General features: G+C 41.2%; 1 protein-coding gene and 1 long non-coding RNA gene across 3 annotated transcripts in view; one reads left to right on the forward strand and one right to left on the reverse strand.

Moving 5' to 3' along the window:
* The window catches only part of gek (serine/threonine-protein kinase gek), a 42,864-nt gene extending 14,873 nt beyond the window's left edge, over positions 1-27,991 (forward strand). Inside the window, exons 2-22 of one of the 2 annotated variants that reach the window (XM_022833088.2) lie at positions 105-280; positions 6,042-6,137; positions 12,503-12,745; positions 12,924-13,313; positions 13,751-14,421; positions 14,767-15,049; positions 17,217-17,463; positions 17,672-17,957; positions 18,182-18,515; positions 18,801-19,014; positions 19,315-19,532; positions 19,823-20,140; positions 20,353-20,562; positions 20,676-20,911; positions 21,102-21,327; positions 21,573-21,793; positions 21,910-22,048; positions 22,202-22,346; positions 23,054-23,169; positions 23,602-24,190; positions 27,150-27,991. In XM_022833088.2, the coding sequence (XP_022688823.1) occupies positions 105-280; positions 6,042-6,137; positions 12,503-12,745; positions 12,924-13,313; positions 13,751-14,421; positions 14,767-15,049; positions 17,217-17,463; positions 17,672-17,957; positions 18,182-18,515; positions 18,801-19,014; positions 19,315-19,532; positions 19,823-20,140; positions 20,353-20,562; positions 20,676-20,911; positions 21,102-21,327; positions 21,573-21,793; positions 21,910-22,048; positions 22,202-22,346; positions 23,054-23,169; positions 23,602-23,841 (5,009 nt within the window). In that variant the 3' untranslated portion in view covers positions 23,842-24,190; positions 27,150-27,991. Of the gene's footprint in view, positions 1-104; positions 281-6,041; positions 6,138-12,502; positions 12,746-12,923; positions 13,314-13,750; positions 14,422-14,766; positions 15,050-17,216; positions 17,464-17,671; positions 17,958-18,181; positions 18,516-18,800; positions 19,015-19,314; positions 19,533-19,822; positions 20,141-20,352; positions 20,563-20,675; positions 20,912-21,101; positions 21,328-21,572; positions 21,794-21,909; positions 22,049-22,201; positions 22,347-23,053; positions 23,170-23,601; positions 24,191-27,149 lie in introns of those variants that run through there. The other variant, XM_022833089.2, reaches the window with a different exon arrangement.
* LOC111260382 (uncharacterized) lies at positions 6,835-8,233 on the reverse strand. Its single transcript, XR_002680309.2, has 2 exons — positions 7,602-8,233; positions 6,835-7,384 (listed from the first exon to the last, which is right to left on the reverse strand). It is a non-coding gene; the product is annotated as an uncharacterized LOC111260382 (long non-coding RNA).

The following is a 27,991-nucleotide window of genomic DNA, read 5'->3' on the forward strand; positions in this document are numbered from 1 at the left end:
ATATTTTCGTGTTGGTATTAATTAATAATCGCTCGGCTTGTTAATGGTAGCTGCGCATATACAACTGGTCGTAAAAGATTCTAATTCGTGAAATTGGATTGCAGTGTCGCCCGTTGTCGCCGAAGTGAAACGCCAGCGTTTGGCACGCAGCGATTTTGAGATCCTGAAAGTAATTGGCCGCGGTGCTTTCGGGGAAGTTGCCGTAGTGCGAGAAAAAAGTTCGCATAAAGTTTATGCCATGAAGATACTCAACAAGTGGGAGATGCTCAAGCGCGCTGAGGTAAGCAGAATAAACAGAAAATGCTCTTCATAGAAAACTTTCGAATTACTCTTTTATATAATTGAACTAAGATTTGCAAAAGTTGTTCTTACTTGAGCTTATTTTGTGGAACTTGAATGTTTCTCTCAACGTTAATCTTTCATCAATAAAAAATGTATCGTATAACGGGACTCAGCTATATGCTTTAACCGAGAGCTATTAGTTCTAGACTGCATCAAGTTTGCTCTATAGAGTACTTCGGTGACATAACTAGAATATAGTACGTTATAATCGTCGTATCTCGTCGTGTGTCGTTCTTTCCGAAATCATCAAAAACGTGCACAAGCATCGTTAAAAAGATCGACTGACTTGGTCTTGCCTACGGCAATTATTTGCCATGTTGCTACAACAACTAGAAAGCTTCACCCCGTTTTATATAACGAAATTGTAGTGCCACGAAATAATCGTTACGAAAAGATTTAAGCGCGCCTGATACACAAGTCAAAAATAGTTTAGTCTAATATACGTGCATACAAGAATATCCTCGTGTGTATTTGTATACCTTGTTAACTCGACAGATAAGAACGTTTACCCTGTCGCTCTGGCTATATTTGGTGATACCGTTTTATCTATTAGCTGTGATTGTCACCATAGCTACGGCTCACGTCATTGATGTTGTTAATCTAATGACGGGCGCACGGCATCTGGTTATCTAGTTTTGTACGAGGATAATCGTTTAGACGGCTTTCAGCGGTTTAGAGTCACGTTAAGATTTTGTCATCGACTAGGATCCATGCATCTGTAAGAAGCTGATTCATTATGATTATATAAGAAGGGTTAACGAAGAGGATGACCCTGAGAGCCTCCGAAACGTTCCGAAGACTGCTCTCTATAGACAACTATTTGCCAATCAAACGAGCAACATTCCGCCTATCAATAAAAATAATACCCGTTTTTTACTGCATAATGGTAAAGGAAATTCTTGACACCGCTGGTTATAGTCGTCAGCACGGAGGGACGCGAATGATGATGATCTGAAAAGGTCAAAATGGCAGTTATAATGCGGTACATAGGGACTCAACGGCCCGTAAAAGGGTCCCGGGAAGGGCCACGCACACACGACTCCATACGTCTTGATCCTTTGTTGGTCCCGTGAATTCTCTTCGATCACGCGTGCACCGTGAATGAAAGCGCGTTATATAGTGATTGAGTGTTATTGGATGTACAGTTTTTTCTCCAAACGCACAATAAATAAGAGAAGAAAAACGCTGTGTCTAGTAGCGGTTGTATCAAGTAGCGTCGGTGTTATTATGTAGCAGCTGTGGATTAACTTTTTTCATAACATAATAATGTTTATAATAAAGTAACAATAATAATAACAATGCTATAACAAAGCTCTGTACGTGTACTGCATTGTATAGTGGCTATTGTAGCTGGCAGTTGAGTCGTGTATCAGTGTAAATGACCAGGAGAGAGAGGTCAGATCAGAGTTTTAATGTTCGATTCGGTTTCATATTTTTATCCAGGATAATCATTCAAAGCTGCTCGTTTCATTTGGTACTTACTATAGTCACACTTGAAATATAGGTCAAGAACTAGGCGTTGCACAGACAGTTTCGTCTAAATGTATAGGTTGATTTTTAGAGCATCGACGATATGTAACAAATGCACTTTTTGGGTACAGATAACCTTATTGCAAAAAGCGTAAAAAGAGAGATTTGGTGGAATCGTTGTCAGATTTGTGGCACCTTTCATTATTCCGTACCCATTTCAAATGGTCGTAAAAGAAATTGCAATTAGCGTTCACTGAGGAGAGATTTCGGACGTCGAAGGGCAATATAGTAGCCGTCGTCGACTGGCTCCCATAGTTTGTATACCCTTATTCACCCATTTGTATTGGCACAAGTTTGCGCCGTTCTCACACCTGGCAAGCGCATTAAACTTCTAGCCGCGCTTTTCCTAATTGACCTAGTCCAGGTTATGGCGGTTCGGACCGTATCGCCTTGTTGTATGAGCTGAGTCGTTTATTGTTAACCTGTAATTGCCCTGAAGCCGCTGTGTTACTGATGATGAAAACTTATATTGCTGAATGTAAAGCATTAATAGACTTTTAATGCGAACTTTGGTAATAATAGTTCGTAATTCTTATATACCATTTTTTTAAACTGCTCTTTGATGAAATCGACTGATGCTTTGTATTACGATATATGACCAGATCAAAGTATAACAAATAGTGTGGAGTAACAGAATTGAGCACTGCACCAACTCGCTCGTAGCAAGTTCTGATAGATCACGCTATAAAGAAAATCGTCTCGCTAACGATAAGCGTGTTTAGCGGGAGTCCGTGGACCTGGTGGATTCTTCTAACATGGTGACAGCCAACGAGCTCACGGTTCTGGTAGGTCTCAATGATCACAGCAAATCCTTTGCAAAAAAGTTTCTCTAGCCTTTTCTAGCGAAAGTAAACAGGCCAGCAGGCTCTGTTGGCCGTATCAGTGCTGTATCAAAGTTAAATGAAAAACATGGTGTAGTGATATGAGTGAACCCTACTCAGTGTACAATCGGATATTGCTCAAGCAAATCTGGAGCTGACATACGAATGATTCGATGCTCATAAGACGTAAAAATTTACTTTATGTTATTTATATGAAGTCGGTAGTTGGTGGTGCCAACTCGAAAAAGATCAGCGTGCGAAATATGTCGTCAATATTTCGTTCAAAAGACGCATTTTTCTCAATGTGTAAGCAATTTTCTTGTCGTTACCGCCTGACGGGAAGAGCGATTACATTAGACAGGCTGAAATATTTATTCTTGTTATTAGTGAATGCTGATCGATATATAAGGTTCATCCTTGCTTTGTTTGACCCGCGCGGTACACTGGTAGGTAAATCTCTATCAATACGTCTATCACAAATATGTAGAAAATTCAGGTTTTTTTTTAAGAAAGAAATGTAGCATCAATGATATCTCGTTTATTGTTATTTTATGGAATGAAATGGTGATTAAGATAAAAATTTTATACAATTTCATCTCAAGATGTTCGATAGAGAAAAGCGAAATTTTTAACGAGATCGTGCTTACGTGCGGAAAGAGATCTTTTCGCCGTAGTAAGCACGGGAACGAAATTCATAGATATATCGACTTTTTACAGTATTATGACAAACCTTTTCCTCGCAAAAAAAAGTACCACGTACATATTATTTTTGGATGGAAGCCAATTCTGGCCAATTCAGGCCTTTAAAAAAACAAAAAAAGCATACAGGAGCGCAAAAATTTTAGATCTTTTCCGGCTTGAAACAATTTTACTTTATCATGGAAAGTCAATATGTGGTGGGTAAAACTGATCTAAGGCGACGAAGTAAGCCGAAAAATAATATCCATGCGTCGAAATCTAGCAAACAGTCGCTACATTAGATGCTCTGTCACAGTGTGATTATCATTAGCTTTTTATGATTCACCCTAAACCCCGGGCAATTTTGAAAGTTGAAATAAACAATTATAACATTAACTCAATGTTTGTCAAAAGCCATATCTACGATATGACTGTAGCTATAGAGAACCTCGCGTATATCATAAACATGAACCCCATACCTACAATGGACCATGTTGTTGCAGCTGATGCATTTTGTTGACATCGTTCCTGCTATGTCCACCTATTACATGAACAAATGCCCTCAATGGCAAGGATTCAGGTTGAATGTAAACAAGCACGCAAAATCATTACTGGCGTGGAACTGTATGTATTTTACAATGTGTAATAAGAATATTTATTATACAAGCGTAATTTTTCTATAAGGAGATAATACGTTGATGCTCTGCGAGCTTATTCTAGCATTTGATTTCTATCTACTTAACTATGTAATTTAGCTTGCAGTAAACCATAGAACGGATAGATATCTTTGCGATGAAATCAGATACATCATCTTTACCCAATACGTCATTTGTAATGTTGAACGTTCGCCGCTCAGAGAAGCGTGCATCACCATGATCCATTTAAGTCAATTTTTTACTATATTTAGATAATGTATGCTCAGCATTATAATCGTTGCTCTAATTTAAGTATTCCGGTCCTTGAGTCAAGGTATCAACTAACACCTTGCTGACTTTTTCCGTTTTTTTTGTGTGGGGTTTGAAGCGTCTTATAGAGGGCTCGTTGCAGTGATTCAAACTTTTTCAAATACAGGTCTAGTACATCCCTACTACCCATAGGTGCTATCCCGCTTCAGTAGTTCGGGACATTCTTTTAGTTCTATGTAGGCTGTTGCTAACGATGAAGCGTCCTTCTATCGTTGACTTTCTTGCAATTGTTCTCTCTGGTTCCGTCACTTCGGTGTTGCAGCTGCTGCTGCTGCTGCTGTTATACGGAAACTCTATATCATGTGTTCCTTATTAAGCGGACGTGAAAGTGGATAGAAAGCCAGCCAGCCAGCCAGCCAGCCTGTGAGGTGGAGATAGAATTGGCGATGACATAGTTGATGTCATCATTGAGTTTTGTAGTGTCCCTTTGCTCGTAGACATTGGTGCTACAGCATTTACTGATACTGAGTTTTTAAAGCTCGCCGACACAACCGCTCCTTCTTAGTTCCGTCACCAGTTGTCGTGGCTGCTTTTGTTGCTGTTAGTGATATCGTCGCGGACGATGCTGCCGGTTCTGATCTTTACTCCGGCCGACTATTCATCCTTCCAGCATGTGCTTCAACAACGTCACACTGTGACACGGTTTGAGCCCGGACAAATGGTAAAGGCTCTTTCTCTAAAGCAGTTGAAATGTCTTGCCTTTCGTTTCCTCTCATCTCAAATGAAGATACACACTCCCTAACTAATTATTGTTGAGTGAACGTACCAAAGCTGAGCAAGCAAAGTCAGCTACCTCACCACTGGGCTCCCAACAACTGACTAACCGCATACATCAGATTGCGGAATATTAATTAAGACAATGTGGAGAGCTAAGATGGCGCTTATCTATAATTTCTTTACCGTTGCTGTTCTTCTCATCTGGAATGGCCGCTATTGTTAGTACAATTACCACCGACGTTCAAAACACCATTTATCTCCCCTTTTTGCGCTAAGCGTTTAAACGCGTTTCCGCCTCCCTGCTTGCCATTCTTGTAGGCGTTTATATTGAACTAATTTGCGCTAGCTGAAACAACAACAGAAACGCAAACGACGATTGCGGCCACCGTGACAGGTACACTGCTGGTAATGATATCAAACGATAACAGTAGCCATCATTTCATTGTTTAACTTCGTGTATTCTGTTATAGCTGTCGCTTTCAGGGGACGTCTGAATAAATGCTAATTGAGAATGTCGCTATGACCCAACATCTGCCGATGGTCGTTATCCAAGTGGAATTTCTCGTTAAACCTGTCATGTCAGAAGCAGTTCTTGTTGAAATATTAACTCAGCTTTCTATATTTGCTAGATTTGTTGTGTTCATGAGATGAATAGGGACGGAATGACAAAGCGAAAAAATGCAAGGTATTGGATACCATTTCGTACCAAATGAAGCGGTTAGTTATATGAAGCAATGGTTAGTTCTATGCGGGAACGTTTCTGCGTCATGTTTGCTTCACTGCAACTAACGTAAAGCCGTTCGTAGAGTTTTTGTTATTACATGAGAATTACTGGAACAGACGCTCCATTACCTGTTCGATGTTTATGATCATGTTAATAGTAATAATAATAACAATATTAATAAGAATATTAGTTATAATATTGTGCGTTTCATTCGTGTCGATAAAAGTTTCTGCTTATGCTTGTTCTGCATTTTTCTCCTTTCAGACGGCGTGCTTCCAGGAAGAGCGTGACGTCTTGGTGTTTGGGGATAAACGCTGGATTACAAATCTTCATTACTCATTTCAGGATCAATCCAACCTGGTAAGTTAATTCTTTGGTTAGATAATCCACACCGCAGTGTGAAGCTACCAAGGGTACCATTATGTTGCATTTGATCCTGTGCTGCCAGGCTCCAGCCAACGTAAATAAACTCAATTGTCGTTTTTTGGGGTGTTGCGTTATTACTGTCCTATGTTTGTTGACAGTGAGGGTCTCTTTTTGAAAAACAATTTTTTATATCGTGACCCTATAGAATTTTATAGAACCCTATAGAAGACTACTGAAATGATGCGCTTTGTTGTTCTTGTCGTTAAGCTGAGGCGGTCTGAGCATTGCCTGAATCAGCTGCTTTCTTCGTACGGCAAAATCAATAAAATTAATTGGTATGGATGAGACCAATGGCTTCAACGCTTTCTCCAGCTTTTGAAACAAATCTCTCAAAGATTTCGAATCCGTTTTTCCGGACAAAAAACGTAGCTTGGAACATAAGTTAATCAAGTTATTATTAATAAAAAGAGCTGCAGTAATGAGAGAGTACAGAACGACTATTATCTTCCACGTGCTAAAAAAATCCTGCGAACGTCCCGCTAGAGTGACTAATATGGTGGTCAACACAGTAGGAAGAAGTCCTGAAGTCGAAATAATGCTAGAGGAATGGTACCGTTATTGAAAGCGTCCTTCAGTGCATAGAGGCAGGACGTACGTACTATTTGCAGGACAGAAAAAACAGACATGCATCGGATTTTAGCTATAATCGTTATACAGCAAACCTTTTATTTTTTATGTACGCATCATCGGATTTTCTCTGTTATCAGCGATGTTACTGTTGTTGGCGTCGTTTTCCACGTTTTTTTGCTGTTCAATGCCACCATAATCGCCGTTACAGTACCATCTGTTTGATGGAAAGTGGGGCAGGAAACATTATCTCCGCTTGCTCGTCGTATTATTAGCGGGTCTCAGTACGCCGCACAAGGCGGCATAACGTGCAGACGACAATGGTCATTATCATAGATTAGTATTCTTGATGGACGGATAGCAAAAGGTTCGGTCATATGCTTCTGCGATGATTCCTGTTTCAGAATTTCCACTGCATTTTTCGTTTCCATCTTTTAGTTTCCGCTTCATCTCATGGCCACTTTTCACACCTTCACTTTAGTCCTTCCCAAATAGTACATTATGTCGATCTTCGCTGCCCCACAGCTTATGGTCGGTTTCATTGATGATATAGTGTCTGGCAAGTCTTGACATAGGACGCGTTTTTGCCCAAGGTGACGCTGTACGCCGGCATCCTGCAACAGTTCAGCCACGCAAGCGACAGCGGATGAAATTAATCCTACAAGACACAGACTTCAGCAGTGGCACAAAACGTGTTTTTATATTTATATACCTGCGAATTTTATCTTATACTTTGTTACTACTGTTCTTATCATGATTATTCCTCTCAGTATTTCCACTCAGGCTACACTCTGACCGTAAGTGGCTGGTCTCGACATCGAATTTCCTTACCCCCTAGGTACGATGGTGTCACAACGTCCATGCTACCGTAGCCATACCCAATCTGGATCCGTCCATGCGGTTTACGTCGACGTGTGTTTTTGCATTATACCCCTTATAACACAGGGTTAGTTAACTTTCTGCGTCGGTTCACGTAGTGAACTGTTTACATTTGGTCTAGTCGACGCGTCTGTCGCCGACTCTCTCTCAATTTCCGCATATGTCTGTGTATCATTCGGGCGCATACTCATGAATTCGAGAGAACATACAATACGGGCTTAGTAACAATACTGCTAACGATCCGACGAGTAGATTTGCGATGCTACCCGAAATGACGACACTGATTGACCAACTGGGTACACAATGTCTGCAAAATACGTGCTGGAATGGTGGCATTCACGTCCGCTGGAAAATGGTTCGTTCAGTTGTCTATTGCCAACACAAAGAGTAGTTCTCCCGTGAGTCCACTATGCCAGTTTTGTCCGGTCATAGGGCGGTTATTCGTGGAATGCGAATCTTTCTTTTTTGATGACTCGGATGTTATAAATAGCCCAAATAGCCGTTTAGCCAGAACGGCCGTGACAGCGGAAACGCGATCGGGCGAACGAGTCTGCGATCAGGACGATTGCTGGCAGTGCGGTTCAACGTATGGGTCAAAATAACTACAATTGTTTGCTAGCGGCGCAGCAATAGATTCACGGACATTGAACGGGGCCGTCTGTTGGCAGACGGTCAGCCGAAAGGAAGGGGATAACGCTGATCATCATCCCGTAAATAGCGGACGGTATCAATTAAGTTCATATCGTACGTTATGTACACAGATAGATATTAATCGACTGAATTTAATCATCTCCGAGCCTCACTCGAGAAATTAATCCCGTGGAGGCAGAATAGGAGAGGATGTGCTCACAGAATGAACGAAGAAAGACCAGCGGTATCATCTAAGAGATCGACTGGCGCTAAACACTGTGTTTGAAGGGTTAGGACATTAGGCGCAATCTGTGGACGCAAGTGGTAAAATTGTGCTCCTTTCAAAACCGACAAATTAATAATGGGCAAGATATCGGAGCTATTTTTTTCAACAATCGATTTTGCAACAACAATCGAAATTATCGTTGATTGTTGTTCCTTAAAGTTCCTTCCGCCTTTTAAAGTTCAACGTGGGGTATGGACCGAATAACTTCCGCTTTAGGAATTACCTGGGTCTGAATTCGCTTACGCCTACACCTAATCTCAGAAACCGCCGCAAGATAGAACGAAAGATGTTTTAATACTCATAATTTTTTGCGCTGCTGGATTTCGTCCTTTCGTTTAGCCCCAATGCTGACTGAAAAAAAATAGAACAGCTATTGTTATGATGACTTTAATAATCGGCTGCAAAAGTGAACGCACTCTATGTAGCATCCGAACACGACAATGAGCTGATACGCGACATATTTTAAAGGGAACTTGTCCCACTACACCGATACATCTAAACGCTTTGCCCATCCTGCCTCAAAATACGTACAAAAGAGCCGAATTTGGATTTAGCGGACCAGCTCTTTAAAACTGTAATGTGGTAGAACAACAAAAACCCGGTGCTGGACTTTTTTAAGTGCGATAATCAATGTATTTCGCGCGCAAGAACGTATCTCGTTCTCGCATCCGTCGAAATTGAAGAATAACTTCGTCTGGCTAAGCGCAAGGAGTCATCCTGTTTTCGTTCTATATTTTAGTGCATCCCGATTTAAATCGTAGTTTCAGAAGATCACATACATTACTATAATATGCTAGACGTAAAGATGTACATATATTAGGTATATGTCTAGGTTATCTATGGTTAGAGACACTTTAGAACATGTAGAATGTAGTTTTTGTACATAGGCTAAATTCTAATGATAGGTCAGTTTCATTGTTTCTACGCACCCCCAGCTATTTCAATATGTTTAAAAAAATGTTGCCATTTCTATGCAACATAGTGCACCAAAACTTGGTCACAGCGTTAGTCCTTGCTACATTATACAGTAGCTCGAAGTTCGAAAGCTCTCGAACGGAATTATTGGTTAGACGATGCGTTCGCTTCGTAAACTTTGACAGTCTTTGAAATGATAAAAAAAAAATGTATAAAATGAACTTTGGTGTTTATCGACTTTAGGTATTTTTACAGTTCAGGCATACTGGTGATAAAATAACTCACCATCGCTGCTTGGAGTCATTGCTAATTTGTAAATAAGGAAAAGTCAATTGTTTTTTGACTACGCTTATCATATGCACATCAGCACACATGCACACCAGCACACACGCATACCAGCACACATGCACGGATAGATGCACATTTAAGCTTTGCCGTTATTTGCGCCGGAGTGAATCATTTCTTGACCCCTGACTGGGCAGTAATTAATGCCACTGATAATGTCACCGCAAACTTGCTACGAGGCCATCACCGGAAAAGGTCGTAGATTACGATATAATGTTTAACAAACTAATAGCTCACAGTCACAAGATTCGCAGGTGCGTTTCAAAACCTATACATATATATATATATATATATATATTTTTCCTTTTGTTTTTCATAAGCTATGTTTACGGGTGTATATAACAACAAGTATGGCATCTACGAAGAAAAGCTACTTACTCAATGTTGGCCTAAGCATTAGTTTTATTCGTCAACATTGTTTTCCGAAAAATAAACAATGTATCCAGCATGAAGTGTAAACACTCAGAGTAAACGCTCAGATCTATCTGTGATACTAGAAGGGGGCTATATCCATTTTCCTCTTTAACCACCTAGATCCCACAGGTTTCACAGACGCCCTATTGTCACATGATGGCCTTTTATGCTCTTTGAGCATGCATGATTGTTTATTATTGTCCTATTAAATGCCCTCCGTTCAGTCCAGTATCCTTCAGCCCCATTACACTTCGACTCATTCCTGTTGCTATATATGGGCTTGACACTTCCATGACGAACTCGGCCCTTTTGGAGACGTCCGCCAATCCAGCAACGCACTCCCCTTCGACAAGTTTACGCCACCGCAGCTGCGTTACGGTCGCAACTGTTCGATGCGGGCGCTTAAACACGACAGTGAGTGACACTTAGCGTTACTCCGCTAAATCGCACGAAGTCTGGGTGACTACTAGATCTAAATTCGTGCGACATAATCAACTCCATTCTGCGACAGCCCCTCAACAAAAACACTAGCGGTTTCCTTTAGAGAGGGCATTTTGTACTAGCCAGTTACGGAGCGCTCGATTGCCCACCCGCTTTGTTTGCCGTCCACTTAAGCCGCAAGCCTTCCGGAACGCAAGGACGGGCTACTATTTAATGTTTACTTTAACAACCTCGTCATGTTACATGTCAAGCGGCATTGTGCTTTGAAAGGCAAGAAGAAATCGTGTTGGATTGCGTACTACTGTTAACAGTAATTCTAGCCAGCAGTAACGAAGGGCTTACGAAATTATTGATACGAGTAAGAACTGGAGAGCGTCGCACGAATCGGATACAGCAACTTCAGAAGTAGCAAATGGTATGACGCCATATCGTGGGCCTTTAGGTGGGCGGACGCGCCATGGAAAATACGGAAATATTATATATTATGGGCAGATGAATGACTGGGAACGGGAGTCGATGCAGCTGAAATTTGAAACGACAGGAAACGATCGATTTGTTGCTAAGTGCGGTGGAAAGTTAGGCTACTGTGATCGACGATAAAGTCGCAGCTTCCTTCATGTGTGGGAAAATGAGAGAAACGTTTAAACCTAGTGTTTCTCCATTGTTTATAAACTTGGTGGGTCGTTTTGTATGTATTGCCTAAACTGGAACCCCTGCAGTAATGATTCCACCATAGATATTTCAGTTGAATTAGTTCTTATGGGCGTAATGTTCTGGCGACGACGCGTATACGAACAACTAATTACTTGTTTTCTCTAATCTAATTTGATGTGGAAGCATTTAGTTACTGAAGAAGTTATAGATCAGATTTGCCAAGTTCACTTATTTAGTACAGATGTATGTTTTTTTTCACGATGAGACACATTGATTTGAGCTGATATTGCCATTTTGTTGATCTTATAGTATTCTGATTTACTGGGGTCATAGGTATAAACAGTAAAAGCTAGTGTATACAAAGAGACTGCCAGTTCCAGTAGTTAAAAGCATTTTAGTTTTCTTGAAGTTAGGTAATAAAGTTAAATAATTTCTGCCCGTAAAGTAACACGTGCAAACTAGACCTTCGTGCTTTCCTACGAAGCAGATTAACACTAGGAAAACATCTGGGACTCTTCTCGGGCAATAAGCATTGGATGATATGAGGACGAGCATGAAAATGAATTGTATCTTCGTAACAGCCTTTCGAAAAGCTTTGCATCTCACCTTGAAATCGATAACAGGAGATATCCAGGTATAAACGGTGCCGATTATATACTAAAAAAGCATGAAGCTTTCATTCAGAAAGAGCCCATCTTGACTCTGCTATACATGTATGTAATGTATGTAATTTATAGGAGTTGCGGATATATGTCAAAAAACGAATTCTATGTGAATCTAGCTGAATTTCGAGTGAAAATATGCTCCCATTGCGTATTCACTTAGAAGACCTATGCGTTGAAGTTTGCGCTTGATGTGTTGAGGCGCCTCCTATAAGAATAGCTAATATATGGAATATATGTGAAAAATAGGTTTACTCTTACTTAAGCTAACCGTGACATTAATGGGTATATCTAATTAACATTTATATACAATAAATGAAAGAGAAACTAATCTGAGTTTTACATTTATGAAGTAAGATGCCCATATTAACGCAACTCCAATTCAGCTTCAATTTTTCATTATAAGTGTGCTAAAATGTTTGCAAACATTTGATCACTCCTTGATCTGCAGCCGAGCGTATGAATGCAGGACAAATTTCAATGCATGTCCATATTTTGTGCCTTAGTATCTGGTGATGGATTACTACTGCGGTGGTGACCTTTTGACGCTCCTGTCGAAATTTGAAGATCGTCTTCCGGAGGATATGGCCAAGTTCTATATCGCCGAAATGATACTTGCTATTCACTCGTTACACGTACTACGATACGTTCATCGAGACGTGAAACCGGACAACGTATTGCTCGATGCCCACGGCCATATTCGTCTAGCAGATTTCGGCTCGTGCCTTCGGCTCGGAGAGGGCGGACTGGTGGGTACTATTGTAACGTATTACTTGACCATGAAATAATTTTGTTACGGATTAAACTAGCGGTATCCTATTTGGGTGAACTGAACCATCTGGTGAATAAATGTAGATGAGAAAGGGTTGTTTCTCTGGCCCTCAAGATTTTCATAAGTTTTTTCGTTGGCCCCCATTTAATTCTTAGGTTCACTCTCGAGTGGCAGTTGGCACTCCTGACTACATTTCGCCCGAGATTCTTCGGGCGATGGAGGACAACCAGGGCACGTACGGGCCTGAATGTGATTGGTGGTCACTTGGCGTTTGCATGTACGAAATGCTTTTCGGCGAAACGCCATTCTATGCTGAGAGCTTACTGGAAACATACGGAAAAATTATGAATCACAAGAGTTCATTTGACTTTCCCGAGGACACGGTGGGCGTGTCTGAAGACGCTAAGGACCTAATCCGACATTTGGTGTGCTCGGCCGATGTGCGGCTGGGCCAGAATGGTGTCGAAGATTTTAAAGCACATCCTTGGTTTTCCGGCATTGACTGGGATACGATTCGAGATAGCGAGGCACCATTCATTCCACAGGTGAGTGGGCATCGTCGAGCACGTACGTGCGGGCAATAGGGTTTCATCCAAAATTGCACGAATTCAATAGGGGACTCAATTCAGGAATGTATTGACGATGCGCGTTTTTTACCCAGCACAATGTCTACTAAAATTGTCAAATAGGCTGCAGTCATACAATTATTGCGGATAAATTTGCGGTTTATACAACGGTGTAAATAAATAGACCGTATGAAGTGACATCAGATAAACGAAAAACTGACTTATTTATTGAATTATAAAGTTATGTTGCTGGGGTCCTATTCGAATTGCACTATACTTTTAAGGATCAGAGATTTGTTTACGAGATATCCTTATTAAATTGACGAAATGAGGTAATAAATCTTCGCGGATTAACCAATTATCAGTATAATGCTCTTACCGGATCTGCACATACGTCTATTTCACGTCGGAAACAGGTAAGCTCGCCTACCGACACGTCGAACTTTGACGTGGACGAGCTGACATTCAAGAACGCGGACTCATCAGCTCCGCCATCGGCAAACGCCGTCTTCTCGGGACTACATTTGCCGTTTATTGGTTTCACATTCACGTCAAACAGCCAGCTGTCGGAAGGATTGAATGGAGGAGAAGAGACAGACACTGTGGATACCTCGGCGGAGCGGGACGAACTCCGGCGTCTACGTGAAGAGCTCAATAAAATGCGAGCCCGTAACAGTGAAATGGAAATCGAATTGAAAACCGTCTGCCTTTCCATGGCGGCGTGCGGTAATACTAGTGAAACTGGAGGCTCCGCAGCGGCCAACGGCGAGATGAGCGCCGTCAGCTGTCAGCTACGCGACATGGAACGTCTCATAACAAATTTGTCAAGAGATAAAGGTGACTTACAGGAAGAGCTGCGGGAGTCCCAAGAACGGATAACGCAGATGTCCAAAGAAATGAAGGATCAAACTACACAACTGAAAACGGCCATGTCTGAGTACAATGAAGTATCAGATCGATTATCAGATCTACGTGCTCAAAAACAGCGCCTATCCAGACAGGTTCGAGATAAGGAGGAAGAGGTCGAATCGGCTATGCACAAAATTGACACGCTCAGACAGGAGCTTAGAAAGGCCGATAGGCTCAGGTAGGTAGTTCATCACAAATGCCCACTGATAATGTTAAGGCAGCCATGGCTTTTGAACACAGGATTGGGGCACGAATAGGCTTACTGCGGAGAAAGGCTAAAGTTTACAAAAAGCAGGTTCATAGTTGAAACAGTACAGTGATTGATGTATTAGGTTGCGCAATGTGTCTCAGGTAATTCAATGTAAGTTCATTTACAGATTGAATTAATAGTCTCAACGTTTACGTTTCTTCAAAATTAATTTATTTACTCTGTTATCTTATCAGCTATCAATACGGATTACCTAGTCTGACATATTCTTGGTAATGTTGTTTGTCTTTAATGCATTTGATCTCCCTGTTTTAGACGAGAGCAAGAAACGCTTGTAGAAGAAGCCCAGGCTGAAGCTCTGAAGGAGCGGAGGCTTCGTGAACGGAGTGACGAATACGTTCGCCATTTGGAAACGGAGCTCGAAACACTTCGTACAGGCGCTAGCGGAGGTACCAACGGAACCTCGAGTAGCGGGGATCTGATCGTGCAGCTCAAAGCTGAATTGCAGGAACAGGACAAGCACTGGAGAGAGCTTGAAGCTCAGTGGGGTAGCAGAACCCAGCTAGAAATCAGCGGACTTAAGCACAAACTGGGAGAGGTAAGAGAGATAATTTTCAGCCGTAGTTACGTTTCATGATTATGTTATAGTATCGCTGTAGAAGTTAATTTAGATTGTTCTTTTTTTTTTTTTTTTTTTATATTAAAAAGGCGCTTACGTTCTTGTTACAACCTTTCAGACAGCTGGAACAATTGCGAATAGTTGCTTATGTGTTGAGAAATATCTTTATAGTTGAGAGTACCCTGGGGTCGAAAATATCAACTAAATGAATTTTACGTGAAACCAGTCTTCCATTGTCGTCATCATAGGTTCCTCGTGGCACTTCTAAAGTTTTTGTATTAGAACCGAAACCATGATAAGACCATTGCGTGTTTCTATAGTCCGAAATAACTAATGTAATTCGATTTGTTTGTGCTGGCCAAGGACGCACGTTAAGATATCTATTTATGTAAAATATATATATAGTATTAATAGGCACAGAGTACTGTTGGCCGTACAAAGCACACCTATACAATAAGTTTCAAACTGAATAACAGCTATACTGTTTGATACCAATGATCGGCTGTACTCCGATTTTTTTAGCAGTCAAGCGGAAGTACAGTGATTTTCATGAGAGTTCCGAGTCATATGGAGGAAGCAAACATAGATAAGTATCTGACGTCATGTGCTTTTAGACTGGTCCACTTCTATTGAAAGACCAAATGACGACACTGATGCTTCACGTATTTTCTCGCAAACCATTGAACTAGCGTCATCTTTGTTACCATGATGGTAGTACCATGAAGGTAGACCAAAATTGAGGTTATACAGAATAACAACGTGGTAACTGTAATTGTATAGTATGCAAAGCATGTAGTGACAAAGATTTATTGGGTTGACGTTTCTGTTGCCTGATTAGTCGAATTTAATTTTGTTGACACCGTTAGCATCAAAACAGAGTAATGATGAAACCATTTATTTAAGCGGACTCAATAGATGTCGCGACAATATTATTGAATAAGATCATTGATAAAGTATAGGATAAGCGATGTGGGCTGAGTGGCTAAGCTTTCGAGCGCCCTGTCATTTCGCTTAGCATGTTGCTACGCTGCTTCAAATCTCAGCGTGGGCAAAAATTATTTCCAGATTTTAATAATAAAGAAGGAAGGTAACGTAACATTATTAAAGCAGCAATAGCTGCTAGCATGCTTACTATGCCGATTTTGTAGCTTTGTTAAAGAAGCCCCAAATACATCATTCCGGCTACACACTCCTAATGGGAAGCTTAATCGCCTCAAAATAGGTTATTTCGAAGATTTGCTTACGTAGGGTCAATAGTTAGTAATGCTAGACATAGAAAAATACATTTATATGTACTTGCAATTCTTAGTAATGCTTTATTTCTGTGCTATTATTGAGAGACGTTGTCTGTAAGGCAGAGAAAAATCTATAAACGGCAAGGTTAACATACTGTAAATCACCCCCGGTTGACCCAAACCGAGTCCTTAAAAATCGATTAGTATTTAATTTAACGTAAATTACTATTGGATTCGTACACATGCTGAAGGTCTCGTTTAAAAGTTTCAAAATGAATAATGTGTCAGTTTATCATGGGAATTTTAAAATCAGTTTTTTACGCTTTCGTTACTTCTAACAGAACTTGTTATGTATCAGTTGACTCCATGACGGTCACTGTACCAGTGCTGATTAAAAAAATTAATTAATTAATGATTAAAAGAAAGCGCTAATACAAAATATTAATTGTCGAGACTATTTTTTCTCGAGACAGTTGAAGACGTCCCTTCCAAATGTTATATCTATGTGTCATCGAATCCAAACGGGCCCGGTAGATTTCACCGGCGCATAGCACATTCTGCTATAGGTAACTGAAGTATGTAAAGTTGACTCCAAGTTATGAATTTTCTGTATTTAACGCGACATTTTTTGTCTTCGATCCCCAGACCTGATTTTCTTCATGAAAACAGGCTTAACAATGCTCGCTTGGCACGTCTTATGCCTGCCTGCCTGGTTTGTTAGCACTTATTATTTTTCAGACAGCAATAGATTTCTTATCAACAGCGTGTGCTTGTCTTAGTTCCATGGTATACGATTATGAGGAATGTACTCGCTTTCATCGACATGTCCAAACGGTCAAAGTGGGTCACCTTTTTTTTATTTATACATATTCAGTATTACCATTCCGATCTTGTTTTTGCCTCCTACAAAGACGCAACAAGCGAAGGAGCTATTAGAAGAAGAGGTTCATCGATTACGGCGATCTGCCGAGGAATCCGGTAATGGTTTAAAAGTAGCCGCCGGAGGCCGCAGCCGAATTCAAGCGCTCGAAGAAGAGCTAGCCCGTGCACGTAGCGAGATCGAACGGCTGGTCGCTCTACTACAGCGCGGAGATCAGGAAATGGCTGTACTTCGAGAAAAGCACGAATTCATTGCCAACTGGGAGACGCAGATCACAGGCGAGCAAAACATACGATATTATTATCATATACGTCTATTCATAGAGTAAACTGTAAAACATACATTTGTAGGCCACACGATGTTTCACAGTTCCTAAATTGAAACTAAGCACCTTGATTACTCTAGTTATTAGATATGTAATTTTTTGCTGCATTAAGAACGAAATAACACGAGCAGTTTGCTTGTTTGTCGTTACTTAAATTACAGAAATTATCCAATGGGTGTCAGATGAAAAGGACGCCAGAGAATACCTTCAGGCATTAGCAACGAAGATGACTCAGGAACTGGATTATCTTCGAGGCATCCCCTCGAGTGGTGGAGGAGCTCTGGAGCAAAAGAACTGGAGAAATCGACGCTCTCAGAAGCTCGACAAGATGGAGTTGTTGGCATTACAATCAAGCTTACAGAGCGAAATACAAGCGAAACAGGCGATTGCGGAGGAACTGAGTCAAGTGCGTGCGGAAATGGTTGCGCAACATAAGGAGCTTGAAAGGTTAGTTATACCTAATAGTATTGTATAAAAGCTGTCCGTCGTTGCCCAATGTAGGAGTATCTTTAAATGTATGGTTTTTTTACCTATACCTCGTGATAATATACGGTATATACTAGGCATATACGCGTTTTTCTCACCGCGCTAGCGCTTCTTGTGATACAACCATTTTTTATGCTGTTTTTTAACCAATTGGCATGTGCTGTACGCAATTTATTTAATTGCAGGCTCAGGCAAGAACTGGGCGAAAAGGACAAAGCGCTTAAAGAAGCAAAAAAGGAGCTTGATGAAGGGGATACTCTACTCGATCAATTTCTCAAGGATACAGCTGGACAGAGGGAGTCCGGTACACCTGCGCCACTCGTGAGCACCAGTGCAGCTCAAGGCACCGCTGTCGGCTCGAATTTGTCATTGGCAATGGGCTCAAGACCGTCATCGCGAAATCTCGTTATATCTTCGCCTATCCTTCAGGGAGCCGGCACCTATTCAGATGCCCTGAACAAGTCACTACAACACACGAACAGCATTACAACGACAACCATTCCCGTTACAGCTGCCAAGGTAAGTAAGATTTGTTGGAAACGGATGTTTGTCGTAGTGGTTTTAGCTCAGCTTGCTGGTCACGAGGGAACGCCATCGTCAGGTGGTCTCGACGGCGAACATTGGTCTAACCTTCTTCAGTCACTACAACGGTATAGGGCTGAAATGGGTGGCGTTTAAGTTTACTAACTCACTTATTTAAGGTACTTGATACATGGGATGTTCACTTATTGCGTGCTCTTGTTTGATTTTACTGGTCACATCCTACTTAATAGCAATACCTCCTTGCATTGTTCTGCCTTGCAGCTGAAAGCGCATCAGTTTCTGGTACGGTCTTTCATTGCTCCTCTCAAGTGCAACCAATGCACGTCGTTGATGCTGGGGTTAAGCCGTCAAGGAGTCGTATGCGAAGTGTGTGGCTTCGCGTGTCATGTGGCCTGTCAGGATCGGGTGCCGCCCCAATGTCCTGTGCCTGCGGACCAGCACCGTCAGGGTTTACTGGCGATTGACCCCACAAGAGGTATAATGTTTTTCCTATGTTTCTATTCCCAATGATTTTTATGCAGTGTTTTACATCGTTTCGTTAAGCATCGACTGGCAAAGACACCCGCCTCGTATGCTTGTATTATGTTCGCGTCTTTATACAATAATAGTTGTATACTAATTGAATTGAATTACTTCCTGTTCGACTATAGATATACGTAATGAAGAGGGCGAAACGACAAAAATAGCTGAGTAATATAATAAATAATGTTTCATTTTTCTCTCGAATAATACATATTTCCAATTCCCGGGCTTCATTCCCTTCGCCTCTGTCCAGGGGTCGGCACCGCGTACGAAGGTTATGTAAAGGTACCGAAGGTAGGCGGAGTAAAAAAGGGCTGGCAGAGGCAATTCGTAGCCGTATGCGACTTCAAACTATTCCTTTACGACACCCAACAGCTAGCTGGGGGCCCGGGCGGCCATGGATCGCTTGGGCACGGCGCCTCCCTAGCCCAAATTGATAAAATACAACAGGCGTGCGTTTCTGCCACACAGGTATACATTCATACTGACCCAACCAACGTCGTGATCGAAATCATGCGTTTCTCTTAAAAAATTTCTGCTCGGTAATACCTTAGTCTCGTTGCATTACAAATGGGCCTAGTCGAACGATCTTCATGGTCGTGACAAAACAAGGACAGCTCGATATCAAGAGCCGTAGAAGCGCCGATGGACAACGATAAATCAACGATTATAACTGAACAAATTTGTAATTTTGCTTCTTTCCTTGCGTCATCAACTCTTCTAAAGCAAACATTATCTAGTTGTATTTTGATACTTCCCAGGTACTGGATATGCGTGACCCAGATTTCATCGTGAGTGCAGTGCTGGAAAGCGATGTTATTCATGCAAATCGTAAGGATGTGCCATGTATATTTAGGATAGCAACCTCCATGCTCGACCCGCCAGGTCTAAAGTCAATCACCCTAATGATGGTGGACCGCGAGAGCGAAAAAAATAAATGGGTCGACGCTTTGGCCGAGCTCCACCGGATTCTCAAGCGCAATAAACTGGCTCACCGAAGACTCGTAGAGCCGAAACAACTACTTGATTCGACGCTCAGCATAATTAAGAATTGCTTATCAGCGGTCATAATCTCGAAGGTACAGTTTCTTCATCTAAACGTGCCACTATATGGCAAAAATATTGTTCATACGGTCTCGTTTGATATTCTTTCATTTATAGGCGGCGTATAGCGTGCCGTTGGATATGGTGCGAAGCAGTATACTCAACGACACTCGAACGGTTTTTGCACGTCGTAGTTTGTCTTGCCAATAATCTAACCAGCAATTATTGTATTTCCATTCGCTTAAAGGAACGTGTCCTTCTCGGCACGGAAGAAGGCCTGTTCTGCGTCGATCTCGACAATGACGAAATTTGCAAAGTGGGCTATAACAAAAAGATCGAACAGCTTGAATATCTGCCTGAAGAGCAGCTAATTCTTTGCATCTCCGGAAAGCAACGTAACTTGCGTCTTATACCGGTCGCTGCGTTAGACCTCAAACACTCTGTCGACTGGATTAAGGTTTGTGTAATGCAATTCATTGATTTCCATTTAATTCATGCGAACAGCTGGCGTAATGTAATGGCTATTCCCTTCATATCGATCTAAACATGAACTTATCACTTCTACTCCAGGTTGCTGACACTAAGGGTTGCGTGACATTCTGTACAACACATTTGTTTTATAATCAACAGAGCACGCATTACTTCTGCGTGGCTGTCAAAAAACAAGTGTTCATCCACCAGATCAACCGTAGTAAAACCCGCCACGGGGGTCGTCAAGTCATCTCATTGACGGCGCCCGTCCAGTGTTTGGACGTAACAGCAGATAGGCTGTGTGTTGGGTGCCATGCAATATTCTATCTTTACAGGTGAGCCGTAGAAAAAGCACTATGTAAGCTAATTATAGAGACAGTAGCATCTGCAGACGGGTGTTGTCGATCTGTGGCGCAAATGATAGCTTTACGCTAACGAAGACTTGGAACACTGTTATCGACCACGACTCAATTTCCCCAATAAATATCGTTTGTGTATTGTGTTAATTGATGACCTATTCCGCAGTCTGGAAGCACTCTGCGAGCCTGTTTGCCTTGTACAACCTGATTCCAACTTGTCATTTGTCTACCATACGCCAATCGATGCGCTGATGTGCATCGAGCTGCCCAACTACGAGTACCTGTTGGTATTTAGCCAACTCGGCATATTCGTCAACTCGAAAGGGAAAAAGAGCCGTGAACGAGAGCTAATGTTTGCAAGTGCGCCCATATACGTTAGTCTCCGAGACGAGGTAAAGATGACAGCATAAGGGTGCGCGCACCGGATTTATAAGGGCTTTTGAAGCCAGTTGGTTTGACGCATAAATAGAAGAAGACTATAATATATTTAGCTTGAACGCAACGAGTTACTAATTTAAAAATGCATCTGCACCCTTGGATGAAATATCGAACTTGAAAATATTGTCGAAAATGAGATAGACTGCACATTTTCGATTTTTTCTTATCGAAGAGGCTAATGTACTTCATCACTTGCCAGGTGCTATGCGTATATGCAGAGAGCCACGTGGACTGTTTTGACGTGACCTCTGGCGAGTGGCTACAAACGGTAAACCTCCGGAGGACGCGCCCACTCAACCGGCAAGGTACACTATGTATCTCCCAAATTGGAGATCAACCCCATGTAGTATACATGCATCCTTCACATCTGCGTGATAACCTCATCATGATCGCAGATGTGCTTCACGGAGCTGCTAGCAGGTGAGCGGGAACTTACTTCAGGGTACTTAATGACTGGCGGGAATCTTTAATAAAATACATCAAAGGAGGTCTAATGCACGGAATACTCACTCAGATCTGAATTTGCTTTTTTTCAGACGGCGCTTTTCAATGCGAGGCGCTGATGGTACTCGAACAGTGGACCGTCGTTCACGTATCATTTCAGCTCCAAGCAACTTTAACCATCTGCAACATATGGGACCTGGAGAGGTACACAAACTCATAGATCTTCCAACGGTACGTCAATAACCGATTAGTGGAAGTAGACTAATTCGCTAAACACTTTGCAATGGCACGCAGACAAGGTTCTTGTGGGCACAATGTTAATCGTAGCTAAAATTATCGTCTGTTCCGTGTTCCTTCTGTTTTCGCTTTTACGGTTTTCTGCAGACGCTGCACGAGGTGGCTGCGCAAGAGGAACAGGCGGCGACAGGTGGCAAAAATCGCCTTTCGACTTGGTCGTCGATGTCCGGCGGAAGCAGTTCTACTTCGTCAACGCCTCGACCCCCTTTGCCTAATAAGCCTCCGCCACCACGTTAGTACAACGACAATTTCCCACACGTTTTCATAACCATGAGAATGTGCTTTGATAAAAAAACACACCCTTGTCTTTCTTTTGTCTTTGATCCGTCAGCAAGCCAACCTCCTTCAAAACTAACACTTTGCCAATAACAATGCAGATGTAGAATGTGCCATCGTCGTTAACTGAACATGATGCTTAGGTATGTTCCGCAAAGCATCTGTTGATTCTTGTTACGCGCTACCCATTTATTCGGCGTATCTACGTACGCACATCATAAAGCCTATTATAGTGCCTATAATAGGCCAATTTAGTTAATTAGTTTTCAGATTGCCTCCAGCAAAAAATAAGTATAGCAAGCCTATTCATAGAACAAAATAAATATAGTTCACCAAACAGACGTTCTATTTTTCTGTCGCTGCCCATCTGTAGCAACCTGTAGATGAGACAGTGTTTTCGCAAGTACGCAATAATAGGTAGTAACTGCCATACTTTTAGAAATATAGGCGCTTGTTGTATATTAACACACGGTCTGGCTGATTTCGTTTTTGCTTGCCTCACCTCTGTTGCGCTGTTCTCTACGTTTTGGACTGCGTGCGGGGGTTTTGCGCGCAAACCCCTGTTTTTCTGCTCTCTGTGACAATTGCTGTTTCCGCTGACACGCTCACCCATGATACTGTACATGTCCGATACGTCACTTGCCGGTCAAATTGTCAAAACAGTCATTCCGGCGCAACCAAGACGGCGTGCGCCGTCATCAATGCGCTCGCCAGACTGTTCGCCATCATCATCATCCTGCGCCACTCAGCAGGATCATCGTTCATCATTGCAGTTGCACGTCAGTATCCTAATGACAACCGACAGTCAATACGATCTAAAAAGCCATGCTCATAGCTTAGCTGACGTTCATATTAACTAATTAAGCCACAAGGTATGCTTCAATTGTACAACGCGTCTTCGAGAAACACTTTGGTAGCTGGGTCTGTTTCGTAGCGATATGCCCCAGAAAGCGTGTATTGAACTTAAGCAACCGCATTGTAGTGTTCGGATCCGGCACTAGGCGACATTAATGTCAGTGATAGAAGACAGAACACCTTTTCGTTTGTTTGCTTTAAACATCTACGCTTATCAAGTCAAATACGAGCTTCATATCGAGTGAAACTTTCCCACTATCACATGTCTGACGTTTTGCCTCCAAGTCAAGTTGCGGGTCAATTCCTGCTAGTTAATTTTCTGTATTCTAAGGTTGCTTTTCTTGTTTGTCCCATAGGAGTCTCGGCGTTCGAGTCCGCGCCATTCGATCACTTCGAACAACAGCTGTTCGAGTATCAGTCCCCCACCATCACCGGACCCACATTCTCAGCATCACAACAACAGTCATAAACATCCAAACAACAATAACAACAGCCACAACTCCAATGGACAACAACAACAACAGCAGCAGCAGCAGCAGCAGCAACAACAGCAACAACAGCAGTCGGCAACCATTTCAACTGGACAGCACGAATGAGTTTAGAAATCAACGGCGCTCCTAACCCAATCGGCGTTGTTGCTGACTCAGCCTAACGCCACGTCAGCTGAATTGTATTTTTAGCCGGCGTTCCACAAGGCTCGACAATAGAGCCTTCTGAATGCGGCCTCAAGCATTTTGCTGATAATCACGATTATTGTCAGGGGTTTAGACTAGCCACAGTAACTTGGAGGCAGCTTGATATGACTTTACTTTCACAAGCCGCACTTCTCCACGACCGTAACTAATGTCTCAAATCACTATCTACTCAGGAGAGGCCGGTGAACGGATGACTTCTATCAAGATACAACAATATAATTAAAGCAGAATGGATACGAAAGTGATTCTGGTTAGTATTTGGTAGCAAGCTGACGTCAGTAGCTTAGATGGCTATGGCTGAAATACTGCTATCCGACTGAAGCAGCTGCAAGCCTAAGCGAATAAATGATCCAATCCTTCCACGAGCTGGAAGAAGTTGCCTCTTCACACAAACACAGGCACATACAGACACGTCTATATATATAGCTCATTCAAACCAGAATCAGGTTTCCCCGAATAAACAGAAGCTTGCTAGCACATGGAAAGACAAATTTCGACGGAACATTTCCTTCAGAACGAACGATTTCGGCACAAGATATTAAGAGGCCATACACTAGCGCAAAAAATACACTGGGAGAAATAATGGAAATACACTGTTAGATACTGGATCAGTCTAGCCGAGTGCGTATAATTTCAATACACAGTGGATTCTATGATCGCAAGTGAAGAGCAATTCCTTTTCTTTTACCACCTTCGTCAAACGTGCGACCGGCAAACTCAGTTTGCCGTTAATAAGGATTATGGTAGACCATATAGGTGATATGCATATGTAACTGTTACGATTAGTACGCTCTCTTCATCCACCATACTCCCCCTTTCACCGCAGATACACGCATTTATATATATATAGAGCCAAATCTTCATCTACATTGATGCCTTCGCGAATACCTCTTTCAATTTTTGACCTAGACTATATAATAGATCTGATTTTAATACAAACTATTATTATTGCTATTATTTATTTGTACATTACTAGGTCGGCGACTGGTAACTGTGTAGTGCATGCGTATGGATATCAGTTATGACATGTTTACGATAATACTATTCATAATAACAAAATTAGTTAGTAAAAAAAAGGTTTATCATTCATTAAATGTATGTTCGGGTTTCTATACCATTGTTGTTTATCAATGGCAACTTTATGGCAGATGCCCCCGTGAAGACAGTGAAGTTCTACTAGGATCACTGTTCATTTTTGTATAACTTGATGTGGTCTCTGATATTCGATCCATGAACAATGCAATATCGATGATACACGTGTGAGGGTGTATTGAAACGCTTTTTTATTTTTTGTTTACAGAAAGAGCTATTGTAAATGGACATTTTATAAAAGCACATAGTTCATTTATATATGATGACTAATGTATATATATATATATATATATATATATACATTAGCCCTAATTTAACCCTTGGTGGTACTATTTTCTAAGCACTTGATAACTATGTAAGGAACCCATCTGGCCGCATGTTGGTCATCAGTATTACGACAAAGATCACGAGTGATTCTTAAATTAATATGAATATATTGTCATACGACTGCTGTAACAATATGACTGCACAACGAACGTCGTATTAAACTTTCAACATATATTTTACCCGTATTGTACCGGCTGCCTACCTCTGAACGCATCAAAGAGTGACATTATTTTTTCACTAACAGCAAACAATATTCATCATAGGCCATGCATATCTATTTAAGTTAGATGACAAAGTAGGTTGTATTTCGACAATAGTATGGTCTGATGTCAGTGTGTCGCATTTTGCGGCTCGATCATATATTGTTTCAACAGAGACGCCGGTCGACCTTTTTCCCTTACTCATTGTTAGCCCTGCACCACAACGCATTGAGCGTATATAGCATATGTTATGAAATTGATCGAAAGACGACAAAGTCAACCTTATGAAGATTGTACAAAAGCTAAATCTCTTGTTTTTAGAATAGATCGGCCGACAGTCGTTTAGGATTTACATGCCGTGCGGATAATTACTATTCGTTTGTATTTGTAATTCACTGGTTTACGAGCTAATACGGGTGCCCGAGTTACGAATACGGTTTCTTTTCTTTTAGGCAGACTCGACGTAGAGACAGCGACAGGGAACGGATTAGGGTGTTTGTATTCCTTATTATTGTCGTTATTTAAATACGCTTTAAAAACTGTCTCGGCAGACATTACTTTATTTAGCCAGAACTGGGTTTTATTCAAACAGCATTCTGCATTTTGCTCGGAAGTCGCTGAAAGTTTCGACCAGTTCTATCTGGAGCGGCTGTGTAACGTGTAGAGAACATCATCATTTCACGCTAGATACTAGTAAGGGCAATAATAAAACGAAGGCTAAACGATTGTGCCACTATTGTATAGTTGATATCGATTCAGTTTTTGTCGTAAAATTCATGTAGTCACAATTTGAAATAGCGCGGGCGTGAAGAATGCCTGTAGTGTTCTGTTTGTTATGATAAGACTACCTGCCGACCAGTTAATACGGCCCGTTCGTTACACGTGAATAACATCCAACGTGTTCCCCGCGCAAAGTAAGTTCTATAATACCAAATGGCCGTACAATTAGTGTTGGGTCTTTTGAGATTAGCACAGTTTTTTTTTTTTTTTTTATCTAATAATCGGCTTAGTGGCACATGCGTACAAACGCCAGATCTCTGACAAACTGGAAACCTTTTAATTTTATTCAAGTTCACATCCGAGTACACACACACATTTATATATATATATATATATATATATATATATATATATATAGGTTTTTGTAATCCTAGAATGTGTTTTGACTATAGTGATCATATGAGCATACACAGCTGACAAACGGTCAGGACATTTGGTGAACTATGTGCCTCTGTTTGTTAATTATATATTGATATACATGATACTTTTAGATAATCAGTATAATACGAACAAGAGTAGTGAGTAGTGACAAACACATAATAGATAATCTACGGGTACCACCAGAAATATCATACTAATAATCACGGAGGCAAACCGTTACATATCTCACTGATTCGGAACGCCGAGGCGACTGGCGCAATGTGGTACAGATATTAAGACAACGAACAATTGTACAATATGCCCCCTAACGACCTCGGAAAATTTATAATAGAAACTATTTTAATTTATTATTTAGTACTATGATTATTATCACAGTGAATATTATAATTAACACTGATTGTTGTCATTATTAATATACTTATTTTTTAGGACTGAAAATTCCTCGTCTTTTTTTCATCTTCTAAATTACCCAACTTGGCTGCACTTGACGGGTCTCAAGGTGCAAGTCTGAAGTAAGCTGACGACAGTAAGAGAGTCGGGCCGTCGACGCCAATGAATAGGTCGACATATGTAGTAAGGAGGCAAACGAGAGGAAAATAACATGACATAGAAACAATATAAGAAATGATATTGGTGCCAGGATTACGCTAATCATCAATTACCATTATTATCATATCGCAGACATGACAGCAGGCTAGTGCATAAATTATGCAGCAAAATTGGGGGCAGTCGAACGGGAATCGATTGCAAAAACGCGAAGCGAAACGCAAACTGTCACTCATCGTATACACATGAAGGTAAATATTGCGATAACCATTGTATGAATGTCTGAATAAGGTCAGCAGCCGCCAGTGTAGCTTGACCTTCGACCATTCAGGGACACTGAGAGATACAATAATATCGACTGCGTAGAGATATATGGTGATAAAGGAACAAATAGCTAAAATGAAACAAACGGACAGAAAGATATACGCTGTACAATAGACAGGCTCCACTGACGGATCAGGGCCATGCTTATGATGATACTACATTCAGGGTGTAGTATCATTTTATTAAATACAGTACATACAGTATATATATATATATGAATGAAACGAATTATATACAACGATAGGCGTCAAGAGCGAGGGACAAAGAGATAGAAAGCATGAAAAGATCATTGTGGTATATAAATAATATTGATAATGATAATATTATGTGGCGAGTATGATCGAAAAAAGGAGCTAACATGACTCGAAAGATCTAATAAATTTTGCTCATATGCGAATAAA

Source organism: Varroa jacobsoni, unplaced genomic scaffold, assembly GCF_002532875.2.
Source record: "Varroa jacobsoni isolate VJ856 unplaced genomic scaffold, vjacob_1.0 scaffold_431, whole genome shotgun sequence".
NCBI classification, from domain to species: domain Eukaryota; kingdom Metazoa; phylum Arthropoda; class Arachnida; order Mesostigmata; family Varroidae; genus Varroa; species Varroa jacobsoni.